Below are 25,252 nucleotides of genomic sequence, written 5' to 3'. Positions count from 1 at the left end.
AAATGGCAAAAATGATGCCAAAATTGATAGATTTGGATCAGTGTAGTTTTGTGGAGGAGAAACATACATTTGACAATATTAACAGAACACTGATGATCCAGAGGGAAGCAGAATGTAAGAAAGTACCACTTTTACTGGTGGGTCTTGAAGAGAAATCATTTGACAGAGTAGACTGGGACTTCATGAGCAGGGCAATGGAAGCATTTGCTTGGTCTGATACAATTATACGGCTGATTAGAAGAATATATGAGGGATCGGAGGTGCAAATTAAAGTGGGGGAGGTCCTCTCCGATAATTTCTGCTCGAGTACAGGAACCAGGCAGGGTTGTCCACTTTCCCCTTTGTCGTTTGCATTATATTTAGAACCACTGGCAAAGAAAATAAGGGACTCAGAAATTCAAGGATATAATTGGTATGGTAGTCAGGAAAAGATGGCTCTATTTGCAGATGATATTATTTTGTACATGACAAAACCAGAAAGGGAAATTACAGTGTTGTGGAACATTTTAAGACAGTTTCAAATCTTCTCAGGATACAAAATTAAAGAAGCTAAAACAAAGGCAGTAGCGGTAAATTATGTACTCACACATGAATTGGTCCAACAATATCCATATTTATGGGGACATGATAAAATAAAGTATTTAGGAGTATGGATTAGAAATGACTCTGTAGTGGCAGCTAAGGATATGTGGGAAGAGACTAAACAGAAGATAATACAATGTGGGAAGAGACTAAACAGAAGATAATACAAAACTTGAGAAAATGGAAGTTTTGTTATATGGATACTAAGATACAAGCCATTAAAATGTTTTTAGTCCCATACACAGGTCAGGCATACTTTTATCAACCGGTGGAGAAATTGTGGACAGCAATTAAAAAAGAGTTGAAGGATTTTATCTGGGAAGGGAAGAGAGCAAGGGTCAAGTGGGATAAACTGATTCTACCAATAGACAAGGTGGACTAGGATTACCTAATTTGAGGGGTTATTTTAGAGCAACATAGTTAAGGCTCTTATACATAGCACAGGCAGAAAACTATAATTCAAGGTGGAAAGTGATGATAATGATGCAGGGAGGAAACTCAAGAAATAAGGAGAGATTGGGATTTTGGATGCAGACTCTTAAGGAGAACAACCAAAATCATACAGAGTATTATATTCATAAAATAGCAGGGAGCATTCTAAGAACCAAACCAGTACAAGAATAGAGAAAGATTTTGCCAATAGGGTTGACTGTGGTCAGGGATACAAATAATAGGCAAGAGGAGGCTGGAATTTATTGGAGAAAATTGGCAACAGAGCCAAGGTATTGGGAACAAATAACTAGAAAGGGAAAGGTAACAGAATGGCAAGAGGCCAATAAATATTTGGACCGCAGGCTAGAGACTGCCTTCCCTTATCAAGGATTGATATCAGAGTACAGGCAAAGGGAAAGAAATAGGGGGGTCCTAAATGAAAGACCAGCAGTGCTAGAGTTTTAATAGAATATGGAACAGAAGCTGCTGTTAAAAAAGGAATAATTAGTAAAACATATAAAATACTGCATGATTACAAGAATCAATCAGAGAAGCTTAGAACGGATTGGGAAGAGATTGGATAAGCAATTCACAAAGAGACAATGGGGGGATATATGCATATCTCCCACATATGCAACAAAGTCTAGAAGATTTAAGATCTTTGCCTGGAAATGTTTACATAGGTATTTTTATACCTCAAGTAGACTCCAAAGAATTTTTCCTCAGGTGGACAGCAAATGCTGGTGGTGTGATGGGCAAGAAAGAGATAGCTGGGATCATTTTTTGGAGGTGTGATGCGCTGGCAGACTTCTGGGATTCCCTGCGGGCTTGCTCTGTCGGAGATGCTGGGTGGGCAGATTGGACTGACTGGGGAGATGATATTTTTGAATTATGCTACAGAACCAGAATTGCCTAGACATAGTAAAGCCTTGCTGAGTCTAATTATGGTGGCTGCCAAAAAAGCAATTACTAGAAATGGAAATCAAAGTCCAGACCAACTTTACTAGAAGCAGTGAATATAGTAACTGAGATAAAAAAAGAAGTTATGTACTCACCATAAAGTTCCATCTGAGTAGTTGTACTTCATTTGTCTTCAACCTGTGCGTATTTGGATCCGGATTGGATCTGAGACGGCAGCTTCACCAGCAGAACTTTTAACTTCACAGGATGACATTAGAACATTTCTACCAGGTAAGATACATTTCACAAGGAAAAGGGACATAAATTTAAAAGGCATGTTCGAGCAAGCATCACATAACCAGAATTCCAACTACACTAATTATTCATCCAAAAAGAAAGGTTCATTTAAATGTGGGATGTGTAACCAATGTGCCCATATGCTACAAGACGATCATGTGAATTTACCATCTAGAAAGTTGACCTTAAGAGCACAAGGTCACTACACTTGCACTTCTTCTGGTGTGGTTTATCTTGGCATCTGTCTTGTTTGCCACGGTTTTTATGTGGGAAAAACCGAAAGAATGCTTAAAAAAATAATTTATGAGCATCTCTATAACATCGAGAAGAATAAAGAGACTAATGCCTTTTTTAGGCACTCATTGACATGTACCCACATGGCCATCAGATTCTTTGTCCTGGAACGAGTCACCCAGGACCCTAGAGGTGGTGACTGGGAGACCCGTCTCGAGAACAGAGAACTGATATGGCAGCTCAAACTGGATGCCACTAGATTCCCGGGTATGAACGATAGTGTTAGTCTTGCCAGTGTGCTTAAGGCGAATAAAGACAAGTTATGACTCTCCCACTGTTTCGCACTTTTTAAGGTCAGCACACTACTGATTTTTGTTATCTGATCACTATTAACCATTTTTGATCACTAGATGAACATTTACATGACTTTCCAAGAGGTATTGAAATGTTTAATAACACATTATGTCTAGAAATTGTTTATCAAAGGCTTGTGCTTGATTAACGCAATAACAGTTTCTAGAGTTGTTTTAGACTTTTAAATGTTGACATTATAAGTAGTTAATTTTATATTGACTTTATTCTCTAATCGCTACAACGTTATGACATGCTTGCATTTTGTAGTTTCTTAGTATTTTTTAGCTAGGTTGACAGCATCGTTGCACAATGGTAACAATTGTCTTTTTATGAAAGCTTTGTTTAATTTTAACAACATTGCAGTCTCACTAAAAGTTTTAGCTTTTAATATGTTTAGCAGATTTTTATATTTATTGGATTTTAACTTCATATTTTTTCTGTAACTTAGCATGTTTGACAATGCAGCACAGAATGCATTGATGCACTTTAAGAGAGACTCATTTTGTAATGTCAGTATGATTATTTAATTATTCAATTAAGTGATTGTTGATTACTAAGTGGTTTACTAGCTAGAATATATAAACTACACTGCCACATAACTAATTCATCTTGAAAAAGCCTGGGATTGCCAGGACTCACTTTTGTGCTCTAATAAAGAGGATTTTCTCGACTCTAGGATTGTACCTGGGATTATTCATTCACTGGACCATTTTGACAAAGAGATTTTCTACAAGAACTCTGGTTTTGTGGATTTACTCATTTTTTGACTGTTGGGTGTCTTGAGGCCTGTTCAAAGTTGAATTTCTGCTGGTGCTTTTTTTGCTGTTTTACTTTGACTTTTTCTCTTTTATTAGCTTCACCAGCATCTGATCCACGCTCCAAGCTCCTCTCCATCTCTCGGATCGAGTTTGCTGCACCATCAACCTAAACCCGACCCAAGTAGACCTTACCACAACAGATTATATACAACCCTAACAAATATGAACAGGAGAGCTGCAGAGGCGCTCTCTCTCTCTCTCTCACCTACCAGAGTAATAAACAATGATAAGATCAGGGGGAAGGAGGGAGGGAATGTTGAAGACAAATGAGGTACAACTACTCAGATGGAATGCTATGGGGAGTACATAACTTCTTTATCTGAAGTAGTTTACTTAATTTGCTCTTCAACCTTTGGGACAGAGTCCCCAGCTACTAAACACCTGGGTGGCCCTCATGGAAGGATATTCCGGAGCACCACAGATCCAAAAGATGCTCTCCCTCTAGATATCATGTCCAGTTTATAGTGAAAACCAAGTAGCTGCAGAACAAATTTCATCCAGAGACACCCTAGACCAAAAAGATGCCAAGGTAGCCATGGATCTGGTAGAATGTGCTTTTACTTGACCCGGAGATGACATACCCTTGTCTTTGTATACCTGAAGGATACAATGAGAGATCCATCAAGCCAAAGTTACCTTGGAAATTGGTTTGCCCAGGAAGGGTTTAGAGTAAGACACACATAACTGGTCGGAATTGCGAAAGGTCTTAGTTCTGTGTAAGTAAAATCTCAGTTGTCTATGTACATCTATAACAAGTGCAATTTATATTCACCCCTGTTCTGAAAATTTGGGAAGAACTCAGGTAAGTTAATCATCTGGTTGATATTAGTTGCAGAAGCCACCTTGGGGAGAAAGCATGGATTGGTATGAAGTGACACCCTGTCCTTATGGAAAATCATATATGGAGCTTTGATAGACAACACCTGAAGTTCTGAAACCCAAATGGTGGAGCAACCAGAGCCTGTAACACCAAAGTCACGTCCCAAGGAGGGGTAGGATCCTTCACCATGGGTCTTAAAAGAAAGGTACCTTTAATAAAGGTTTTACAAAGTTTAGAGGATGCTAATGGAATCATGTTCTCCACAATATGAAAGTTGGAAATGGCAGCCAATTGAATTTTCACAGTAGAACAGCTAGCACCTTGATGGAATATATATGCCAAGAATTCGAGAAGCCCAGATGGAAAAATGCTTCCATTTGAGCTGCCACCAGAATAGTCCTGACTAGAGAGAATAAACTGGGAGTCCTAGCTATCAAGGGAACTGGAGCAGCCAAGCAGTGAGCTTTAGACTGTTCAGGTTTGGATGAGGAACCTCCGAGGATTGAGAGATGAGATCTGGAATCAGACCTAAAATCCACAAAGGAGCTAGAAGATGAGACCAGAGGAAGCAGGGCAATGAGGATCACTTTTCTCCCCACCCTGCGAGCCTTCTGGAGGAATTTCAAAATAAGAGATAACAGGGGGGTAAGCAGAGAGAAGACCAGGAGGCAAAACATGAACTAGAGCGTCTCTGGGGGACTTCCCCTGTGGGGGGTTCAGAGTGAAGAACTTGTTGCACTTTGCCTTGGAAGGAGATGCAAAGAGATCGCAGCAAGATCTGCTCCGATACTGAAGTATTCAGAGATCACTCGTAAGGCATCAGAATAGTCCTGATCAGTTTATCCGTCAGTACGTTGGACTGTCCCAGAATGTGCATTGCTACTAGAAACCGGCTGGTGGAGATCACCCATTGCTTGTTGATGTATCAGACTACTGACATATCTGACTGCACTGCAATAGTTCCCAAAGGGAGAAAGGCATGAAGGGCCTGCAATGCTAAAAGGACTGCCCCAATCTCTAGGATATTGATATGCAACTTGGTCTTGTTAATGTCCACTGTTGAACCATCTGTGAATCTTTATATGGTAGGACCTATATAATGCTACCAATGACTAGAGAATGTTTTATAAGTGATTAGTAATGTTTGCAACTACAGTTGTTTCAATAGTGTCTGATGTAAACTGTTTAAAACTAAAGTGATTTCATTTTCTATATTTTTCATTTATATAAATGTAAGATTGCCTTTGTCACATGTGGAAATTTAATAAAGATGTTGGGGAAAAAAAAACATTAATTAAATCCATCTAAACCGTGAACTGGTAATCCATTACTTCACCATCTTCCTGTACAACAACACAACTGCAAATATTGACCACCCTCGCACAGACTCTGACACCACTGAAGTAGTTGCCATCTTCACTTCCTGCAACAAACACGCAGCGCACTACATCACCACTAAATGGTTGTAATGTGGGAAGGGATAAAATATTCGACCAATGTGATGATTTCTGGTCTCTTTAGGTCCTGTTCAGTAAAAACCTGAGCTGTCTATGCACATAAAGAGAATATAGGATTCTTTCACCTCTATTTCGGGATTAGAGTGGCAATGGCTCAAGGAGGAAGAGTAGAGTAAAACAAAGAAAATTAAGATCCCTAGGCTGGAGTTCTGGGAGGTCTGTCCTAAGTAAGTTGCAAAAAGAAAAATTAAAAATTGGGGATGTGGGAGAAAAATGTTGATCAAAAAACACAATGAGCAGAAATGGCTGAAGCATGGATCTTGATACAGGAACAGGAAAACCACCCTGAAAACAAATCAAGGTACTGCTGCAGGAGAGGAGGGGTAGGCTGAGAAGAAGATTCCCCTTTTAGCCCATCCCCAATGAGAGACTCCCACATCAACCACTGCACCTGAGGGAAGAGAAGAGAAGGATGAGTCATACAATGAGCCATGCTGCCAAATGGAGGAGACTGAGATGAGGATGTAGAATGGTTTCTACCATAACTCTGTCTGCAGACATGGAAGCAGAGGAATTGACACCAAATGTTCATGAGGTACCATTGCAATTTCCTCATATGCAGTCTTGCATATGAAATCGGCACTTTGTGAAAACTCTGGAAGCAGTCGATAAGCCAAAGGGCAGCATAGAGAATTGATAATGTTGCTTGTCCACCCTGAAATGAAGGTACTGCCTGCAACTTTCCCTGATAGGGATGTGCAGATAAGCTTCTTTGAGATCCAACGTTACCAGCCACGAATCCTTTTCCAACAATGGCAGCAACTGATACAGAGTGAGCATTTTGAACTTTGGAATTATCAAGAAAGAGTTCAGAATGGATAGATCTAGGATAGCATGTCAGGTGCCTTCTTTTTTTGGAACTAGGAAAAGTCTGGAATAGAAACCCTGGCCTGATTCTATTGCCCCCAGATGTAACAGAGACAAATTTTACTTTTCTACTTCTGCACATTGGTTTGAAGGAGCATCCAGGAATCCTTTGGGTACTGGAAAGGTGCGGAAAGAAAACTTGTGTCCTAGGGATACAGTTCTGAGTACCCATTTGTCATCTGTGATGGTGGCAGAGACATTTGCAAAAAGGGCCAACCTTCCCCTAAAGGACTCTCCGGGCAGGCAAGAACAGGCAGAAGTTGGACAGAGTCATTAAGAATGTTTAGATTGAGATGCAGGCTTAGAACTTCCCAGCTTGGAAGAGGAAGCCTGCCAACGCTTAGACCTTTGAGGGGAAGCCACCTGTCCCCTAGAAGATTTGTAACCTCTAGTCCTAGAATGGTTCTGTCTGCTGGTATCAGGGAACGTCCATCTCTTAGTAGGGTAATTCCTGCTAAAGCGAGGAGGCTGAACTTGCAGAAAGTCTCAACTGTTTGCATAGACTTGGCCTTGTCCCTCCATCTTCTTGTGCACTTCCTCTGCTTTGCCTGCCAAAAAGACTGTCCTCATGCAAAGGTACATCTAAAAGTTTAGTCTTGACAGGCTCTGGTAGGGGCTGTTCCCTGAGCCAAGTGTGCTTTCTAATAACACAGCCAGTAGCTGCAGCCCTACAGAAGAGTTCTAGAATGTCAAAACCACAATGTAATGAATGTTTATTGACAAGACTGGCAGAATTCAACAAATCCTGCATATCCTTACTCTCTGCCAACACAGGTACACTTGCTATCCTAGACTTAACAGCTTCCAAGGAGTGCTGCTGGTACTTCAGCATATGAAAACGACAATTAGTAGACCTAACAGCAAGAGTGGCAGAGGTATAAACCTTTTTACCCCACCTATCTAGGTTCCTAGATTCCCTGTCAGAAGGAACAGAATTTTTAGTAACAGTGGCCTTAACTCCTTTAGGGCCTTGAGAAATAACCTCTGGATCAGCCAACGGATTCCAGAAAAGAAACAAATGAGAATCAGGGACTGTATAGTATCGGTCAGGTTTCCTAGGAGCAGGAGGAACCGAATTTGGAGTCCAGGAATTTTCCAGAAAAACATTATCAACCACCTCCAACGCAGGTGGAATAGCCAAAGGCTTATGCTGAGGCAAATCCAAAATGTTTAGCTAAAAGCTTAGCCCGACAACAAATAGTATGCGGATTAAAGGAAGCACAGATCACAATTAGGAACGTTGTGGTCAAGGCCTAAACAAATAATGCAATAGGAATGAAAATTTTTATGGGGAATCTGCTTCCACAGAGGTAAGACAATTATTAACCTTTTCTGATTTTCGTTAAAGCAAGAAAAGAGGATCCCCAACTGGGTACTTAGCTGTAGTTGACTTCAACTTTGTAGTTGGAAACAAAAAAGGTAAACTGCCGACCGGCACTCGTGCAAAAAATGCTTCTGCTTCCAGCTCCACGGCAAGGAAGACTGAGGAAGTGACATTGGTTGCCTCCTTTTGTATTGGACGCCCTGACGTCCTTTACAACAGACAGCCGATGTAATTTTTACTTACCTTTGGTATTCTGGTCGATCGAGGGCTACCGGGAGCTGGATAACCCATTAGTTAGGACTGCAACAGTGAAACACAATGAACATCCAGTAAATACCAAGGAATTCAGTACGGTTGAGAGGTATGCAAGTCAGTTATACTCCACAATCATAACTAAGAAGAAATAAGGAAAGCATGAAAATCTAATCGAATACAGTCAGAGGAGGAAAAGATGTTTAGACAGTTTGCCTAGGTAAAGTAACAGGGCAACCTAAAAAAGTTACAAATTATCCATCCTGCTGGTGGAAATGCATGCCTGGTTATGCTTTTTAACAGAGGTTTTTATTGTACACCACACTGCCGCACATGAAGCCAAGATTATGCAAATAAAAGAACACAGAAAAGAGAGGTAGGTGGGGGGGGAGGGCAAGAATTCATAGGATATAACAGAAGGGAAAAATAATCTGACTGACCCTGGCTCCATACCAGAAGTACAAGACTCAATATTTGGAGTCCCACCTCCCACCTCAAATTTTGAAAAATAAACTATGATTGAAGCACAATAAAACTGAACTTTGAAACTTGCTATTGCATTTTTTATATAAACTGAGACTGCTGTATCACCGGGAAGGAGGATTACTCAGAGATATTGCAATGTCTGAATTAGTACACATTCCCCACTGTCACTTATTTTTCATATTCCCAAGGACTGCAATTACCATCCTTGAACAGTCAACAAACACGCAATCAGATGTGTAAATTATGTCCAATACATACTACAAGAAACAGTTTCTGTACTGCACTGGCCTTACAGCTAAGGCTAACAACACAAGGTTCCATAATTAAGAGAAACTGCATGCAAAAATTAAAGAAACACGTGTTGGGATTTTCCTTTTTCATCGAGCCGTTTATAAAAATGTGTTCCCTATCTGTTCACTAAAAGATTTAACTCTCTATCACTTTGAAAAAGAAACAGTCCTTATTTACTCATGCAAATTTATACTAGCATAGCTAAATTAAAATGACTTCTAGAGATTGTAACCGCTACATATCCAGAAACCAGCAACTCTTACTTAAAATATAATCACAGTTAGAACTATTCCAGTTTAGAAAGCAGAAGTATATATGAGATTGAATAGTTATCCAAAGAAAAAGAAAGGATGTTTGGTTCAATCTCTAATTATCTCATTTATCAACATAAGGATCACAGGACGACTAAAGTCTAAAGCTTCACTCAATGGCTGCATGCAAGGAACTGATCCCAAATTGGATGGCAGTCTACTTGTATAACACACACAAAGACACCCATTACATACCCACAGGCAGTATATGGACTACAGCTAATTTATCTATGGCATGTCTTTAGGATACTGGAGGACAATGAAGTACCTGACAAAAATCTGCAAAAACAAGAGGGGACACGCAAACATTGCACCAATGTTAACCTATCCAAAAACTTGAACTAGAAAGCCAATTGCTAAGGAGGGAGAAACCTATCCAAAAACTTGAACTAGAAAGCCAAGTGCTAAGGAGGGAGAAACACTAGCTACTTTGCCAACCAAAACAGAAGAATCTTACTCTGGGTTTAATTCAATTAGTAATATATACTAATAAGGCTGTGTGCCTCTAAATAATTACAGTACAAAAAATTCAGGTTTCTCATACTTACTCGCATGCTCCTCCTGAACTTGAAGATTAACTAAATCAACACAGTTCTGAATGTCATTCCAAGTCAGGTAATCCTGTCCATGCCCAGCAGCAGCTTGTTTCAGAGAAAGCAGCATATCAATGTACCTATCAAAATAAAGTAACACACTTTCAGTGACATCACAGGAAAGAAATCATACTGCATACACACAAATGCTTGATTGTGTTTGTGTGTATATATGCACACACAAGCATATATATATAAGTTCATGTACATATGTGTTCATGTACACACATTTATATAAAAATGTATGTCTGCATGTATATACACTTACATACATTACCCTAACTGTAGACAACAGACTTATTTACTAAAAACTGTTAGTTACCTGTATATTCCATTACTGCCTGCATTTATTAGCAGACTTTCCTGTTGTACAGAAAAGTAGAGCTACTGTAATGCATAAAGGAGTTCAGTGAAAATGGATTAGGAGACCAAAGGAATATATTAAATTTATTTATTTATTTATTTGCATTTGTTAACCGGGTTGGTCCAGCTGGGTAAGAATTACCCTTTTTCAGTGGAGACCCGAGGGGAAAAGCCCCAAACAGACATATAAATACATATGAATAGAGACAAATTTACAACATTACAGAGGAAAACAATATTATGGGTACAATGGATAAGAAAAACAAACAACGAAAGTTTGAGAATATGAGTAAGGTAGGCCAGGAGGCATGCATGCAAAAGATTTATGAAAAGGTGCAAACAAATGAATAAGAATGGACTGAAGAAAGAAATGTATGACAAAATAAATGTCTACTATAGTCAAACTATGGTGAAGTACCAGCAATTCTAGTAAATAATAACTGAAATAATAACATAGCATTGGGAGATTTGCTATGCAAGATGAGGTTTAACGATGCACAAATCTAAGATCACAGAACAAAGTTAAATGCAAGCAGAGAGAAACTATGACTACGGAATGATAGAAAAATGAAGTAGAACGTTTGTTGAAAATCTGAATATTTTGAACAAAGAATATTGTAAAGTACTAACCATTTTAGTGAAAAATAACAGAAGCGTAACATGAGAGACTGAGGAACCATTAGAAAGAGCTTTGTGACAGAAAAAATGGAAGCCTTACATAACGAGTTAAGTTGCTGCTGCTAACAGTTCTAGATTATGCAAAATAAAATTCGACTAAAATGTTTCTATTGTACAGATAAATCTGTATGCAAAATTAGTTTCTGTAATATAAATGTTAAATTCTGTACAGAGAGTTTGAAATTTGAAGTTTTTAGCTTAAGTATAAAGAAGCAAAATAAAACAGTTTCCATTCAGACAACATGAGTGATGAAGGGTTGGATGGAATGTAAGGAAACAAGTAATGAGAGGAAACTACTTATGAGATAAGCAAGAGAGTAGAGATATTTTAATGGAAAAGTGGTATCTCACAGATAAGATGAATGTTTTCTTACATGCTAAAGGTAAGAGATTGGAACCAATTAGTCTAGCTGATCAGGTCAGTGATTGTGGAAAATGATTATGCAGAGAGAATGACTGATGAGAAAGTAGAATACCAGTCACTCTCACTTTCCTTTGCTGGCTGAAAAAGATAGCAATGAAGGAAATACACATGATTAAAAATGGCATTAAGCTTCCTTATCCAGTGTTAGCATTACTGATATGTGGGTTAGGTAACATACTAGTCGAAGCAAAAGGGCATGATACAAACTAGTACAGCATGTGACTAATTGACGTTTGAGTGTACAGAAGTGATGATATGTATGAAATGTATGTAGTATGTTAAGATGGTGCCCTTGGTGAAGAATTGTAAATTGATAATGGAAGGAAAATGCAATACAATGGGCAATGGTTTATATTGAACTGTATCACATAAAGGTGACAAACAGGTGGAGAAGGTTATGCATTAATGGCTGGATCAGCTTGTAAAGGTATTGGAAGAGTTTCAACACTACACTGTCATAGCACAAAGAGACAGGCATAGAGGCCAATTTGCAGATAAAGAGCTTTTAACACAGAGCTTAGAAGTAAAGAAATACAGAACATTAAAAAACATCAAGAATAAAGATGTGGCTGATGGCTTACACAAGCAGTAAGAATGTTGGGCATGTAATGATATTTAAAAAAAGTTGATGGCTAGGCAGTTTAACAGGAAATGATTGGTTAAAATATATATCAAGCTTTCATCCTCAAATGAGAAAAACATGGATATAACAAATAATGTATGTATATTTATATATGTTCTTAAAATATTTTGTAATAATTTGGAGCTTTTCAACAGGCCTCTGCTGAAAATGGGCTTCTACTCAGTCGGACTTTCCCAGTAATCAAATGTCAATAAATAAATAAGTACATGTATGAGTTCTCATCTGAAATAGTAAAACATGCCCTTACAAATAGAAAGGGATGCAAATACACTGAAAAGTAATATCATAAGAGGACAAAACGACTGCTGCTACAAACAAGGCTGATGGAAATGTTTGTTAAGCTGCAATAGTCTAATGAAACAGAAATGCAAATAGCATCAATATGCTAATTTAATAACAGCAATAAAGAAATACACCTTTGGTGTATTATTCCAAATTTATCAGCCTCTATGGCACACCAACAAAGCTATTAAAATGTCCCTAAAGTCACTATACTTTTGCTGCTCATTAAAAACTAAAAAACTAAATTTTTGCAAACAGCACAGACAAAACAAAGCAAAGCATGGACCACATCTTCTATTCACTTCAATGGCAAGGTGAAGGTATGCCGTGTTCCCTCACCAATGCCTCAATCACTTTTCAAATGTGACAGGATGAGGCAGGATCCTCCCTTCACAAAAGTGAATTGGTTTTGCTCAATATATATATATATATATATATATATATATATATATATATATATATATATATATATATTATTTTTGCCTTTGCCCTCACTGTTTGTTGAACATTTTCCTCCTCCTGCCCACAGGCCTGTTTATTTGGCATTAGAAGGGTGAGGGTTGCTTGGTTGGGGCCATCATTTAGAAGACTATCAGTAACGATTAAAGATTTCTGGATACTGCCTTATCTCCCGTGCATGTGTCTACAGGAATGCAAAGGAGGAAACAGGCAATGGGTTGTGGGGAAGGATATCCTCTCACTTCGGCAAGGATATTTCTTCTCAGGCATCCCCTTTTCCCTCCCCTTGAAGTAGGAATAGTGGCTTCTCTAGTCTCCACCAGGGGAAATTACATGACCCAGTGTGTTCCTGAATATGCATATTCCTCCATTCCCTTTGAGAGGTGGTCAGGTCACATATCTTCACTTCTCCCCCTCCCTGCCTGGCTCAGGTGCCTCTAATCTAACCCTGGTGGCCTGGGTTGTAATTATGACTCCTACCTCTATGCCACAAAATTAGGCGGTTTGGAAAGAAATATTATAAACTGCCACAATCTTTGCTTATGAGGTCCATGATGACACATTCCAGTATCTTTCAGACAAGGCTGGCAAGTCTTGCTAGTTTAAAGCTGCAAGACTGGTGGTCTAACCATATTATGCCACTAGAAGGAAACCATTTGAAAGGATGAGGTTCAACAGATTCATGAATGGGTCTCTGTGAGGTAGTGCTTCATATTGACAAGGAAGCCCACTGATGCAACATAATGTTAGGCAACAATGAGCTAGTGTTTATTTTTTTAAAACTTCAAAACTTCAAGACTGCCTTTAAAACTTCCCCAGAGATGATGTTTTGTGTGTGTGTTTAGATATAATGTTATTTATTGAGTAGCTGGTGGGATACAGGGGGATAACTTCGAACTAAATTTATCTGCTAATATGAAGGCACTATGTCCTCAAGGAAAAAGTGTGTGTTATTAAAGATCAAATGCAAAAGATTTTTTACTATATCTTTTTGTTATAATTATGCCCTCAGCTTGTAAAGTAGGCTTTCTTATTCTAAAATATAAATTTTTTACTTTAGTTACTTCAGCGGACCTACATTTGTTAAGTTTGATAAACTGGCGTTTGTTTACTGTATGCTAAGCAACTGTCCATTTACTTCCTGATTCTGTATCATCCAGCCCCGCCTTCTGATGATGTATTACATAGGGGAGTAACAGTTCTGTACTGGGCTGGCATGTTTCTGTAGTCTGCAGAAGATTTTATTACAAAGTAACGAGAATGCAGCACAGTAAGTCAGCAGTCCTCAACCACCGGGCTGTGGATCATTTGGTACCGAGCTGCACAGAAACTTTTACGCAGGGAGTGAAACAAAACAGTGAATGTGTGTATGTATGTGTGTGTGTGTGTAAGTGTGTTTCTGTCAGTGTGAGTAAATGCGTCATGAAAGCAGAATGTATATGTGTGAAAGCAGAAGAGACTATGCATGCGTGTATGAAAGAGTGAACAGTGAGATCGAGCCGTTTTTTACACTCGCTAAGCAGCGCTTCTGCTGTTTAGTGAGTGCAAAATAAAAATAAATGAAGCAGAATAAGTGTGTGCATGTGTTTCTGTCTGCATGTGTGAGTGAATGCGTGCATGAAAGCAGAACAAACTGTGTGTGGGTGGGTGTGTGCATGACAGAGAGTGATCCCTGGCAGCAGCATCTATTAAGAGGTTTGCGTACCTCTCAATCTCTTGCACAATAAATCTGGACAGAGCCATAGCTCTCAAGCTCTGGGCACAAAAAACCTGGAGAAAGCCAAAAATAATAGGGGGACAAAGCTCCAAAAACAGGGAAAATTTTTAAATATTGCTCTTATAAACTTAGAAAGTTGATAGAATGCAAAGTCTTGTGTTACCATGCATTTTCTGAAGGATATGAAGTCAAACTCAAATGCCTGGCATTATATAATGACTTCAGTCCTCACTTATTCACCACAAAAATCCAGAAAAAACACAAATTTTATGAGGAACAGACCAAAAATATGAGGCAAAAATCTATATAGTTGAGAGGTATTTGAGTCAAAGCTACAAATAATAGGGACAGATTTTAAATATTGCTCTTATAAAATTAGAAAAGTTGCTAGACTCAGAAAAAGGCTTCCATTAAGTTTGCTACCTCTCAACCATATCTCTCAGCCTCTCGCACAATAAATCTGAACAGAGCCACAAATACAGACAGATTTTAAATACTGCTGTTGTAACCTCCCAGCCTTGAGCACAATAACTCTGGAGAGAGCCACAAATAACAGGGACAGATTTTAAATACTGCTCTCATAAACTTAATTAAGAATAAAAACAAAGCAGGAAAACCCTGGCATTCAAGCAGAAGTTGCATAAAATCTTAAAAACTGGAGGGTGGGCCAAAGGTTTTAGTTTTAAGCTTAAAGTATGAAAGGATGTGGGCTGTGACAAAGTGGTCAATGTGGTACTCTAAAAATGAAAAGGGGAGCCAATGAGAGCTGTGGAAAGATAATGTGTCTTAGCTAGTAATGGGTGTGTAAAGTAAACCTAGGGCTGGGACTATGGTGTATGTGCATGGACAGTGATTGGTGTAGGTAAGTGGTACAGGGATTGGGCGTTGTGCGGTGGAGAAGGGGCCAACAGACAGTGTGTATCAAGTATCAATATGATAGATTGTGGGCAGTAGTAGTCAAAAGGGGATAGGCCAAAGGCAGTCGGAATGAGATTGGAAAGTTGTTAGAATTAGCACTGAAAACCTTGGTTCTAACATCCTATCTTTGTGAAGCAGGGTTTTCTGCAATGACAACCACCAAAACGAAATTAGACTAGACGGGACATAAGGAACAAACTTCACGTATCACTGTCTCCCATCACCCCTAGATGGGATCATCTCATTGCAGGGAAAGAAGCTCAGGGCTCCCACTGATTCTGTGTTATGGTGAGTTATATTTATTATGCACTTTAGTTTTAAGCGTGTGCGATGGCCGGTCCATGGAACACTGTCTTACGTGAAACCAGTACTTGCTGCAAAAAAGTTTGCAGACCGCTGTAGTAAGTCACCCAGTCAGACAACAAATCAAAATAAGTAAATACAGCTATAGTCAAGAGAAAGGAAACAAAAGACAGACGGAACAGGACAAGGAAGGTGTACAGTGCTTAACATACAGTGTAATAAAACAGATGCAAAACTAATAAATCTTAAATCCATTGGTAAATAAACACAAGAATCACCTCAACGACAGACCTGCTGTACAGTGTGTTTGTATGTTATAGCACAAGGAATTAGTGGTGAAAAGAAAACCTTTGGAATAATTTGCACATCTGTGAAAATGAAGATAACAGTAAAGTGATTATTCCATAGTAGACAACTGTTGTCTACAGTATGACAGAGTTTGTGTTACACTGAAGTTTCATAGGTTCATACTAGGCTATCTGCCCTAGGGCATTTATAAGCCTAGCCAGAGTGTGTTTGGCTTTTGCCACACATTTTAAAATTAATTTTGCTATGCCCTTTTTCGAGGTTAGTATACTGTGCCTCTGTCTAACAGTGACACAGAAGTAATACCCGGGGTAAACCTACGATCCCCCAGCCACTCATCAAGATTCCTCTTGAAGAGAGTCAATGAGGGATTCTGCCTAACCTGGACTGCGATTTTATTCCAGAGTGAAGGGATCCTCTGGGTTATGAATCTGTCCCTCCAGCATGTCCTATTTATTTCAGTGCTGAGGTTCAAATCTCTCGAGTGCGTAGCTCGATGGGATTTGGATTTTCTGAGGTGCAGCATGTCCATTAATTCCGGGTTGGACATGGCTTTATACGTCAGGCACAGATCGCCTCTGAGCAGGCGGTATGCCACTGAGTAGAGCTGGAGTTTCTTTAACCGGGCAGCATATGGCATCTGTTTGAGCCCTTTGATCCTTTTGGTGAGGTACTTTTGGGGTCTTTCCAGTTGCTGCAGGTGTCTGGTAAGGTACATCCCAAAAGGGGCATTGTACTCAATTATGGGCCTGATGAGGGATGAGTAAAGAGGCACGATGACCTCCCCTGATCTACATGTGAATCCCTTCATGGTTAGGTGGGCTATATAAAATGTTCTTCTAACCACTTTGGCCACGTGGTTGTCAAATGAGAGATTGATATCAACTTAGGTCCCTAATTACTTCTTCTGTACTTAATGGATTACCACCCATGTGGTAATTTGTGGGCACTTTGTTTTTGCCAAAGGGGATGACTATACACTTTTTGGCATTTAGCTTGAGCCATGGCTCTGGCACCAGTTGTCTGTTTCTATGAGGCCCTTTTGGAGGATGCTTGTGTCGGCTGGAGAGTCGATTATGGCGCCCAGTTTGCAGTCATCTGCGAACTTGGTCAGCCACAGTCCTTCTGTGTTGGCCTGTACCTCCGAGAAATATATACCAAACAAGAGAGGTCCCAGGATTGAGCCTTGTGGGACGCCACTTGTAACTGGTTTGGAGTCTGACATGGCTCCAGCAATTCTAACCATGTGGGTTCTGTCCTTGAGCCAGTTTGCAACCCATCTAGTGACATAGGGGTTTATATTTAAGCTGGTGAGCTTATCTATAATGCCCGAGTGGCATACTGTATCGAAGGCTTTTGCGAGGTCCAGGTAGGCTGTGTGGACCACCTACCCCTCGTCAATGGCCTTGGTGACTGTTTCAAAGAAATCAACCAGGTTTAAGAGGCAGGATCTGCCCTTAAAGCCGAACTGGGTAGGATCCAGTGTCTGTGGGTCCCCAATATCTTTATTTATGAGGTCCATGATGATCCTTTTCATAGCTTTGCAGACCAAGCTAGTCAGGCTTATGGGGTGATAGTTTCCAGGATCCGTTGAGGCACCACCTTTGTGGAGAGGGACTACTGTTGCTGTACACCACTCTTTGGGTACATATCCTGTAGTAAAGGCTGAGATTGAACAGTAGTTTTATGTTTGGGTTTAGCTCTTCCTGGAGTTCATGTAGGACGCAGCTCGGGACACCATCTGGTCCTCACTGATGCTGTGTTTTTTGCTTTGGAGAGGGCGGCTCTTACCTGAGCATCTGAGATGTCAGGGGGCAGCACTCTGCTGGGATAGATATTTGCCCTTTTGGTGGGGAGGGGGGGAGTTTGAGCTGAACCTGTCAGCTAGGATGTTGGCAATGTCTGTGGTTTTGGTGTATTTTTTGCCATTTTGGACTAATTCTGAGCATATCTGGGAATTCCCACCCAGGTTCCTAACATAACTAAAGAAAGCCTTGTGATTATCCTTAGTGTCCTGTGCAATTTTTCTCTCGAAGCTGGCCTTAGACGATTTTATGAGTGCCTGTAGTTTTTTTGCTAATACTGATCAGAGATGCCTTCCCTTTTTGGGATTTTGCTCTATCATGTAGTAGCTTCCTCCTTCTATTGTATAGTTTGTTTATGGCTGGGGTCCACCAGACAGGACGTCTGCCTTTGGAGGATTGGGTCTTGGTTTTACTTGGGATTGCATGATCCATGCATTCCTGAAGGTGATCATAGAATGCGTTTATAAAGGATTCTGCAGTCTGGGCCATATTTTCCACAGGCCCAGGGGCTTTGAAGGATTCCACCTCGGTTTTGAGGAGTGTGAAATTTGCTTTAGAGAAGTTTTTCACTGTGGTTTTCTGGGCAGGGGGTGGAGTCGGGATGTGAATATCCAGTGAGATTAGTTTATGGTCTGATCTTACCAGTGAGGGATACACTTCTGGTCTGGAGCATAGAGTCCCCATGTTGGTGATGATCAGTTCCAGTATGTTTTCCCCTCTTGTGGGAGTGGTAACAAGTTGTTCCATAGCATTTGAGTTAATAAATTCTAGGAACCTTTGGGCTAGGGTGTTGGAGCTAGAGTTATGCTCCCAGTCTATATTTGGGTAGTTGAAGTCACCCAATATAATGGTGTTTGGAGAGACCTTCATATTTTCCAGTGCTCTCAGGAAGGCCAAGTGGGGTTCCTGGGTTTGGGAGGGTGGTCTGTAGCAGGCTATAAACTGCAAGGCAGTTTTACTCACTGTTAGTTGCACATGGATAGTCTCTGATGCTTCGTGATTTGCACCAACCTGGAGGTGTGGGTATCTTTGATGAATATTGATACTCCCCCTCCTTTTGTGGTTCGGTCCAAGTTTTGGGGCTGAAAAGCATGGTATGAGGTATAACCTGGTAGTGCTGGGTGCTCTCGGGAGCCCTGAACCAGGTTTCTGTTACTGCACAGATATCGATGTTCTCCATGCTAAGGAGAGTTTCGAGTGCATGCATCTTGAGGTTTAGACTTCTGGCATTGAGTAGCATTACTCTTAGTTTCTTATCCCTTGTGATACCTATGGAGGTGGGTTTGTCTTTTGAGCCTTGCCTAAAAAAGGCACTATGGGGGTAGCAAGAGCCTTTGCCAATATCCGAAAGCCCAGGGGTGACAGGTGCAAGCCGTCCCTAGCGAAGCATTGTGGCTTATCAAGCATATCATCCCAAGCTGACAGGCATTGGATCCCCTTTGAATGACATCAGTATTTAAGCCAATTGCTGAAATTGATCCAATTGTCTTCATATTGTGGCATCATTCTTGGTGAGGGTAAGATGCTACTCAAGGTCAGGGTCATACCGGCCTGGGCTACATGCTCAGAGAGCTCCTCTATGTCTCTTTTCATGTAGTCCAGGGAGGTAAGTCTCAGGTCATTCACACCAGCATGGACAATGACTGAGTCATATTTGTACTTGCCTTGGAGTGACCTGAGTGCTTGTGTTATGTGGCGGATCCTAGCGCCCGACAGGCTGCTCATCGTGACCCTCTCCTTGTTCAGCCTGGTGAGCGGGACGTCAGTGTGCCTGACGATAGAGTCACCTATTACAAGTGTATCAGGTGTGTTGTTTAGTCTTAAGGGCTGTGACTGTTTGGCACACCGGCTTTGAGAGATATGTGTTGCACGTGTTTTGTTTTAGGGTAGCGGTTGCTTGGGTGTCTGCTTTGAAGGTCTCTGCTGCTTAGGCAGATCTTTATTTAGAGCCTCCGATTATGTTTTTGTATGATTATGTGTTTGGTTTGTTGTCGTGGTAGGTCTATGTGAGACTGGAATTGTAGTGAGTGTGGTTTCCTTCTCCTCCTGACTGGTTATGCCAGTACTGAGTTGACAGAGCTTAGCCTCCAGTTTGGCTATATGGTTGCATCTCTCACATGTGTTGGAATTTGTTGGGAGGAGGAGAGGGTTGTCTGTGTACATGAGGCAGTTGTAACATTGCCTCAAGATTCCCAGATTCACCAGCTGGACCGGAGAGGAGATTGACAACTGACCTTTGGACATGCTAGAATAATATTGAGAATTCCTTTATAATTGAAAGCAAGGGCCAGTGGGGAGTGAGGGTGTAGTGCTTTTAATTTTTAGTGCTGACTTATATAATTGCTTTAGTGAGCAAGTGCCAGGTAACTTAAGTGGAATGTGTTACAGGTAACTTAAATGCAAAAACAACAAACAGTAACTTTCTTTCAAGTGAAACAAGGAAATAAGTACAGTAAGCAATGCAGATATCACTAGTGATCCACAGAAGCGCTGAGAAGCCACGTATTAGGTGGAATTAGCGTTCCAGGGAAATAACAAGCAAACAATGCTCCCAGTCTATGTTTGGGTAGTTGAAGTCGCCCAATATAATGGTGTTTATAGAGGCCTTCATATTTTCCAGTGTTCTCAGGAAGGCCGAGTGGGGTTCCTGGGTTTGGGAGGGTGGTCTGTAGCAGGCTATAAACTGGAAGGCAGTTTTACCCACTGTTAGTTGCACATGGATAGTCTCTGATGCTTCATGCTGTGCCACCAACCTGGAGGTGTGGGTATCTCTGACTAATATTGATACTCCCCCTCCTTTTGTGGTTCGGTCCAAGTTTTGGGGCCGAAAAGCATGGTATGAGGTATAACCTGGTAGTGCTGGGGTGCTCTCGGGAGCCTTGAACCAGGTTTCTGTTACTGCACAGATATCGATGTCCTCCATGCTAAGGAGAGTTTCGAGTGCGTGCATCTTGAGGTTTAGACTTCTGGCGTTGAGTAGCATTACTCTTAGTTTCTTATCCCTTGTGATACCTATGGAGGTGGGTTTGTCTTTTGAGCCTTGCCTAAAAAAGTCACTATGGGGATAGCAAGAGCCTTTTGCCAATATCCGAAAGCCCAGGGGTGACAGGTGCAAGCCATCCCTAGTGAAGCATCGTGGCTTGTCGAGCATGTCATCCCAGGCTGACAGGCATTGGATCCCCTTTGAATGACACCAATACTTAAGCCAATTGTTGAAATTGATCATCTTGTCTTCATATTGTGGCATCATTCTTGGTGAGGGTAAGATACTACTCAAGGTCAGGGTCATACCAGCCTGGGCTACATGCTCAGAGAGCTCCTCTATGTCTCTTTTCATGTAGTCCAGGGAGGTACGTCTCAGGTCATTCACACCAGCATGGACAATGACTGAGTCATATTTGTACTTGCCTTGGAGTGACCTGAGTGCTTGTGTTATGTGGCGGATCCTAGCGCCCGACAGGCAGCTCACCATGACCTCCTTTTTCAGCCTGGTGAGCGGGACGTCAGTGTGCCTGATGATAGAGTCACCTATTACAAGTGTATCAGGTGTGTTGTTTAGCCTTAAGGGCTGTGACTGTTCGACACACTGGCTTTGTGAGCTATGTGTTGCATCTGTTTTGTTTTGGGGTAGCGGTTGCTTGGGTGTCTGCTTTGGAGGTCTCTGCTGCTTAGGCAGATTTTTATTTAGAGCCTCCGAGTATGTTTTTGTGTGTTTATGTGTTTGGTTTTCTGTCGTGGTAGGTCTATGTGAGACTAGAATTGTAGTGAGTGTGGTTTCCTTCTCCTCCTGACTGGTTACGCCAGTACTGAGTTGAGAGAGCTTAGCCTCCAGTTTGGCTATATGGTTGCATCTCTCACATGTGTTGGAATTTGTTGGGAGGAGGACAGGGTTGTCTGTGTACATGAGGCAGTTGTAACATTGCCTCAAGATTCCCAGATTCACCAGCTAGACCGGAGAGGAGATTGACAACTGACCTTTGGACATGCTAGAATAGTATTGGGAATTCCTTTATAACGGAAAAAAAGGGCCAATGGGGAAAAAGGTACTCAAGGGGAGTTTGTGAAGGTGTAGAACTTTTAATTTTTTAGTGCTGACTTAGTGAGCAAGTGCCAGGTAACTTAAATGCAATGTGTTACAGGTAACTTAAATGCAAAAATGACAAACAGTAACTTTCTTTCAAGTGAAACAAGGAAATAAGTACAGTAAGCAATGCAGATATCACTAGGGATCCACAGAAGCGCATCAACCAATAAAATTAGCAACATATTTGCAGAATCTGGAAACACCCTCAATGATGTTAAAACTACCAACAGAAAATCTGAAAATTATTATTTACCTCATGCATAGGCCAACCTTAATCTTCACATCCATCAGTTGGGCAAAAGTTTCAATAAATTGAACTAGAAAACCTATCCTTATTACACCCCAGTTGACATCCTCACATAAAAATTTCCATCCTTTCCACCCATCTTGTCCCAAAGATTGTACACATCCACAAATATCTAGTTTTAGTCAAAACAGAACCCTCTTCCCATTCACTGTGCACTTCTTCAGTATTAACACCACACCTCAGTTCAGCAGTCTCTCTCTGTCTTCTTGCTGTACCAGCAGATGACATGTCTTCAGGTAACTTAGGGATATGACATGAGCAGCTATGCTAACAGACTGCCTTTCACTGGCATCATGGGAGCATCAAACAGAAAAAAAAATATAAAGTAATTAAGACAAGAAGTGTCACTGTTAGAACAGTACAGAAGAGGGAACAACAAAAATATTAGGAAGATAGATGTGATAAAAGCAACAGGCGATATCAGACCTATCATACACTACTACAAATAAACTAAAGATACTGGCACATGCAGAAAAAATGTAGTAGATATGCAGATAATTATAAAGGAAAAGTACAAAATAAGCAATTCATTGATGACTCTAAAAAGTTTTATAGATAATTTAGAAACAAAGCAAAAGGAATTGAACTACCACCAAAAAAAAGAGAAGAAACAGAAATATTTTGGAGAAATAAATATGAAGACCCTGTGGAATATAACAAACATGCTGAATGGATACAAGGAATAAAAGAAATGGTAAGAAGTTCAAATGTACCGGATATGAAATGGGATGACAAACAAAATTAAGAAATACGCCTAACTGGAAAACTCCAGGTCCACAAGCATTCCCTAACTTCTGGCAAAAAAGTATTAACACCTTTACATAAAGATTTAGCCCTGAGTCAGAAGTACATAGAGAGACATCCTGAACAGACACCAGCCTCGTTCACTCATTAACACTTATGTGGTATGGAATGTTGCAACTCTTACAGCCTACACACATCCTTGCATTCCACAACATTTTCTGAAAAAAAAAATCAGTTTAAAAAGCACAATACAATCAAGACGTTTCTACTGTGTGACATCCTAGATTAATAACCTAAGTGCCATTTAATCAATAAATCCTTGCCCTTTCTATTTCTATCTAATAAAGTCAGACCCAAGAAAGGTGTGGACACCATAAGGAGCTGTGTGTGACAAGTGAAGTATACAAAAACTCACTATAGGCTTGAATGAGTTAACAACAGGAAAAACAATCCTCCTCCTTAGGAGTGAAGCTGCATAAAAACTATAGACCAATAACTTGCCATCCAACGATATATAAACTATATACTGGAACTGACACCAACAGTATATAGTCATTTAGAAGAAAACTCAATCATGGCAATGGAACAAAGGATCATTGTTAAATAAAGCAATAATGGAGTACTGTAAAAAGGGGAAGAGTACAAGTACTGCATGGAGAGATTAAAAAAAGCATCTGACAGCATCCCACATTCATGGATAAAGGAATGCTTACAGATGTACAATATACATCCTACCATTGATCAATTACATTACAGTGACCATGAATCAGTGGCAAACTAGTCTGCAGCTAAGCCATAATAAAAGACAAATTATTATTCCAGAGATGCAAATTCAAAGAGTAATACTTCAGGGTGAGACTCTGTCACTGCCACTCTTTTGTCTTGCCCTTAAACCCTTTATGCTGTCTACTTAACTGATTAAGTCACGGTTACAATTTCGCTCTCAGAAAATAACCAAGTGTAAAGACTTCTCATCTTTTTTTTGTGGATGATTTAAAACTGTACGGTTCAGGAGATGAAAAACTGAAAAAACAACTATAAGTGGTTAAAACTTTGTCAGATTATACTGGAATGTCATTTGGTCTTCATAAATGTGCAAAAACAACATTTAAAGCAGGAAATCTGCAACACCAAGAAAATATCGCTCTAGGACAGGAATGTGATATAAAGGAACTTGAGGGAGTGTATAAATACTTGAGAATCGATGAATGACTGACAACAGAACATGAACAAATGTAAGCAAAACTCAGTAAGGAATAGTTTAGAAGACTAAAATTAACACTGAAAACAGCTTTGACATTTAGGAACATGGTCCAAGCTATAAATCAATTTGCACTTCATGTTCTAACTTACAGTTTTGGGGTGACTGGCCCCAAAAGGGACTGGATCAGTTGGACAGGAAAACAAGAAAATGCTTCAAGCTTATCAAAGGCTATATAAAAATTAGTGTATACTAAGATTATATATTAACTAACTACCTTGATTATAAGCAAGCTCAGATGCTCATAAGCCTAGTACTTATTATACAGCAGGAACTTCTTATTGTACATTTGTTGTCTGTTATGTACTTCACAGATAAAGATTCTAATTGTCTACTGATGTGCTATGTTCTTCATCTGTAAATATGTTGTAAGCAATTGCTATGTAAATTGTTAATCGCTACATAATCCAATGTAACTACTGTCTATTTTAACTGTGGAGCTTTTCTCCCCGGGCCTCCGCTGAAAATGGACCTACATCCAGTCGGACACTCTCGGTCAACAAATATAAATAAATAAATAAATAAATATTCCTCATTCTGAAGGAGATATGGGCCTCCTCTGAAATTGATTATATGTATAGATCTGCATTTGTAGGACTGTATACATATCTGCTGACTTCACTAGAGCAAAACATAGTGAAAGTTTTAAAACATGAGGAGAACACATCTAAGATAACTTACCTGCTTAGTTTAGCAGAAGCATATAGTGTCAAGCAGGAATGGAAATCAAACCACAAGTGGACAAAAATCAGGCAGCAACTGAATATGCCAAAAAACAAAAAAAAAATATTTGAAGGATCAAGGAGAAGCCAAGAAATGTGGAAAAGGCATAAATATAGTTGCAAGTACAGAAAACCCCTAGAACAGCCTCATGCCAATT

At 40.1% G+C, this 25,252-nt stretch overlaps 1 protein-coding gene across 1 annotated transcript in view; it reads right to left on the bottom strand.

The window, feature by feature from the left end:
• Positions 1-25,252, bottom strand: part of IQGAP2 (IQ motif containing GTPase activating protein 2) — a gene marked incomplete in the record, with an annotated part of 4,327,392 nt that overhangs the window by 2,078,652 nt on the left and 2,223,488 nt on the right. The window contains 1 exon segment of the mRNA XM_044063965.1: positions 10,034-10,158. Coding sequence (XP_043919900.1) covers positions 10,034-10,158 — 125 coding nt within the window.

Source organism: Protopterus annectens, chromosome 2.part2, assembly GCF_019279795.1.
Source record: "Protopterus annectens isolate FY-2018-M chromosome 2.part2, PAN1.0, whole genome shotgun sequence".
Taxonomy (NCBI): domain Eukaryota; kingdom Metazoa; phylum Chordata; order Ceratodontiformes; family Protopteridae; genus Protopterus; species Protopterus annectens.
This window is presented reverse-complemented; position numbering and strand designations above follow the sequence as displayed.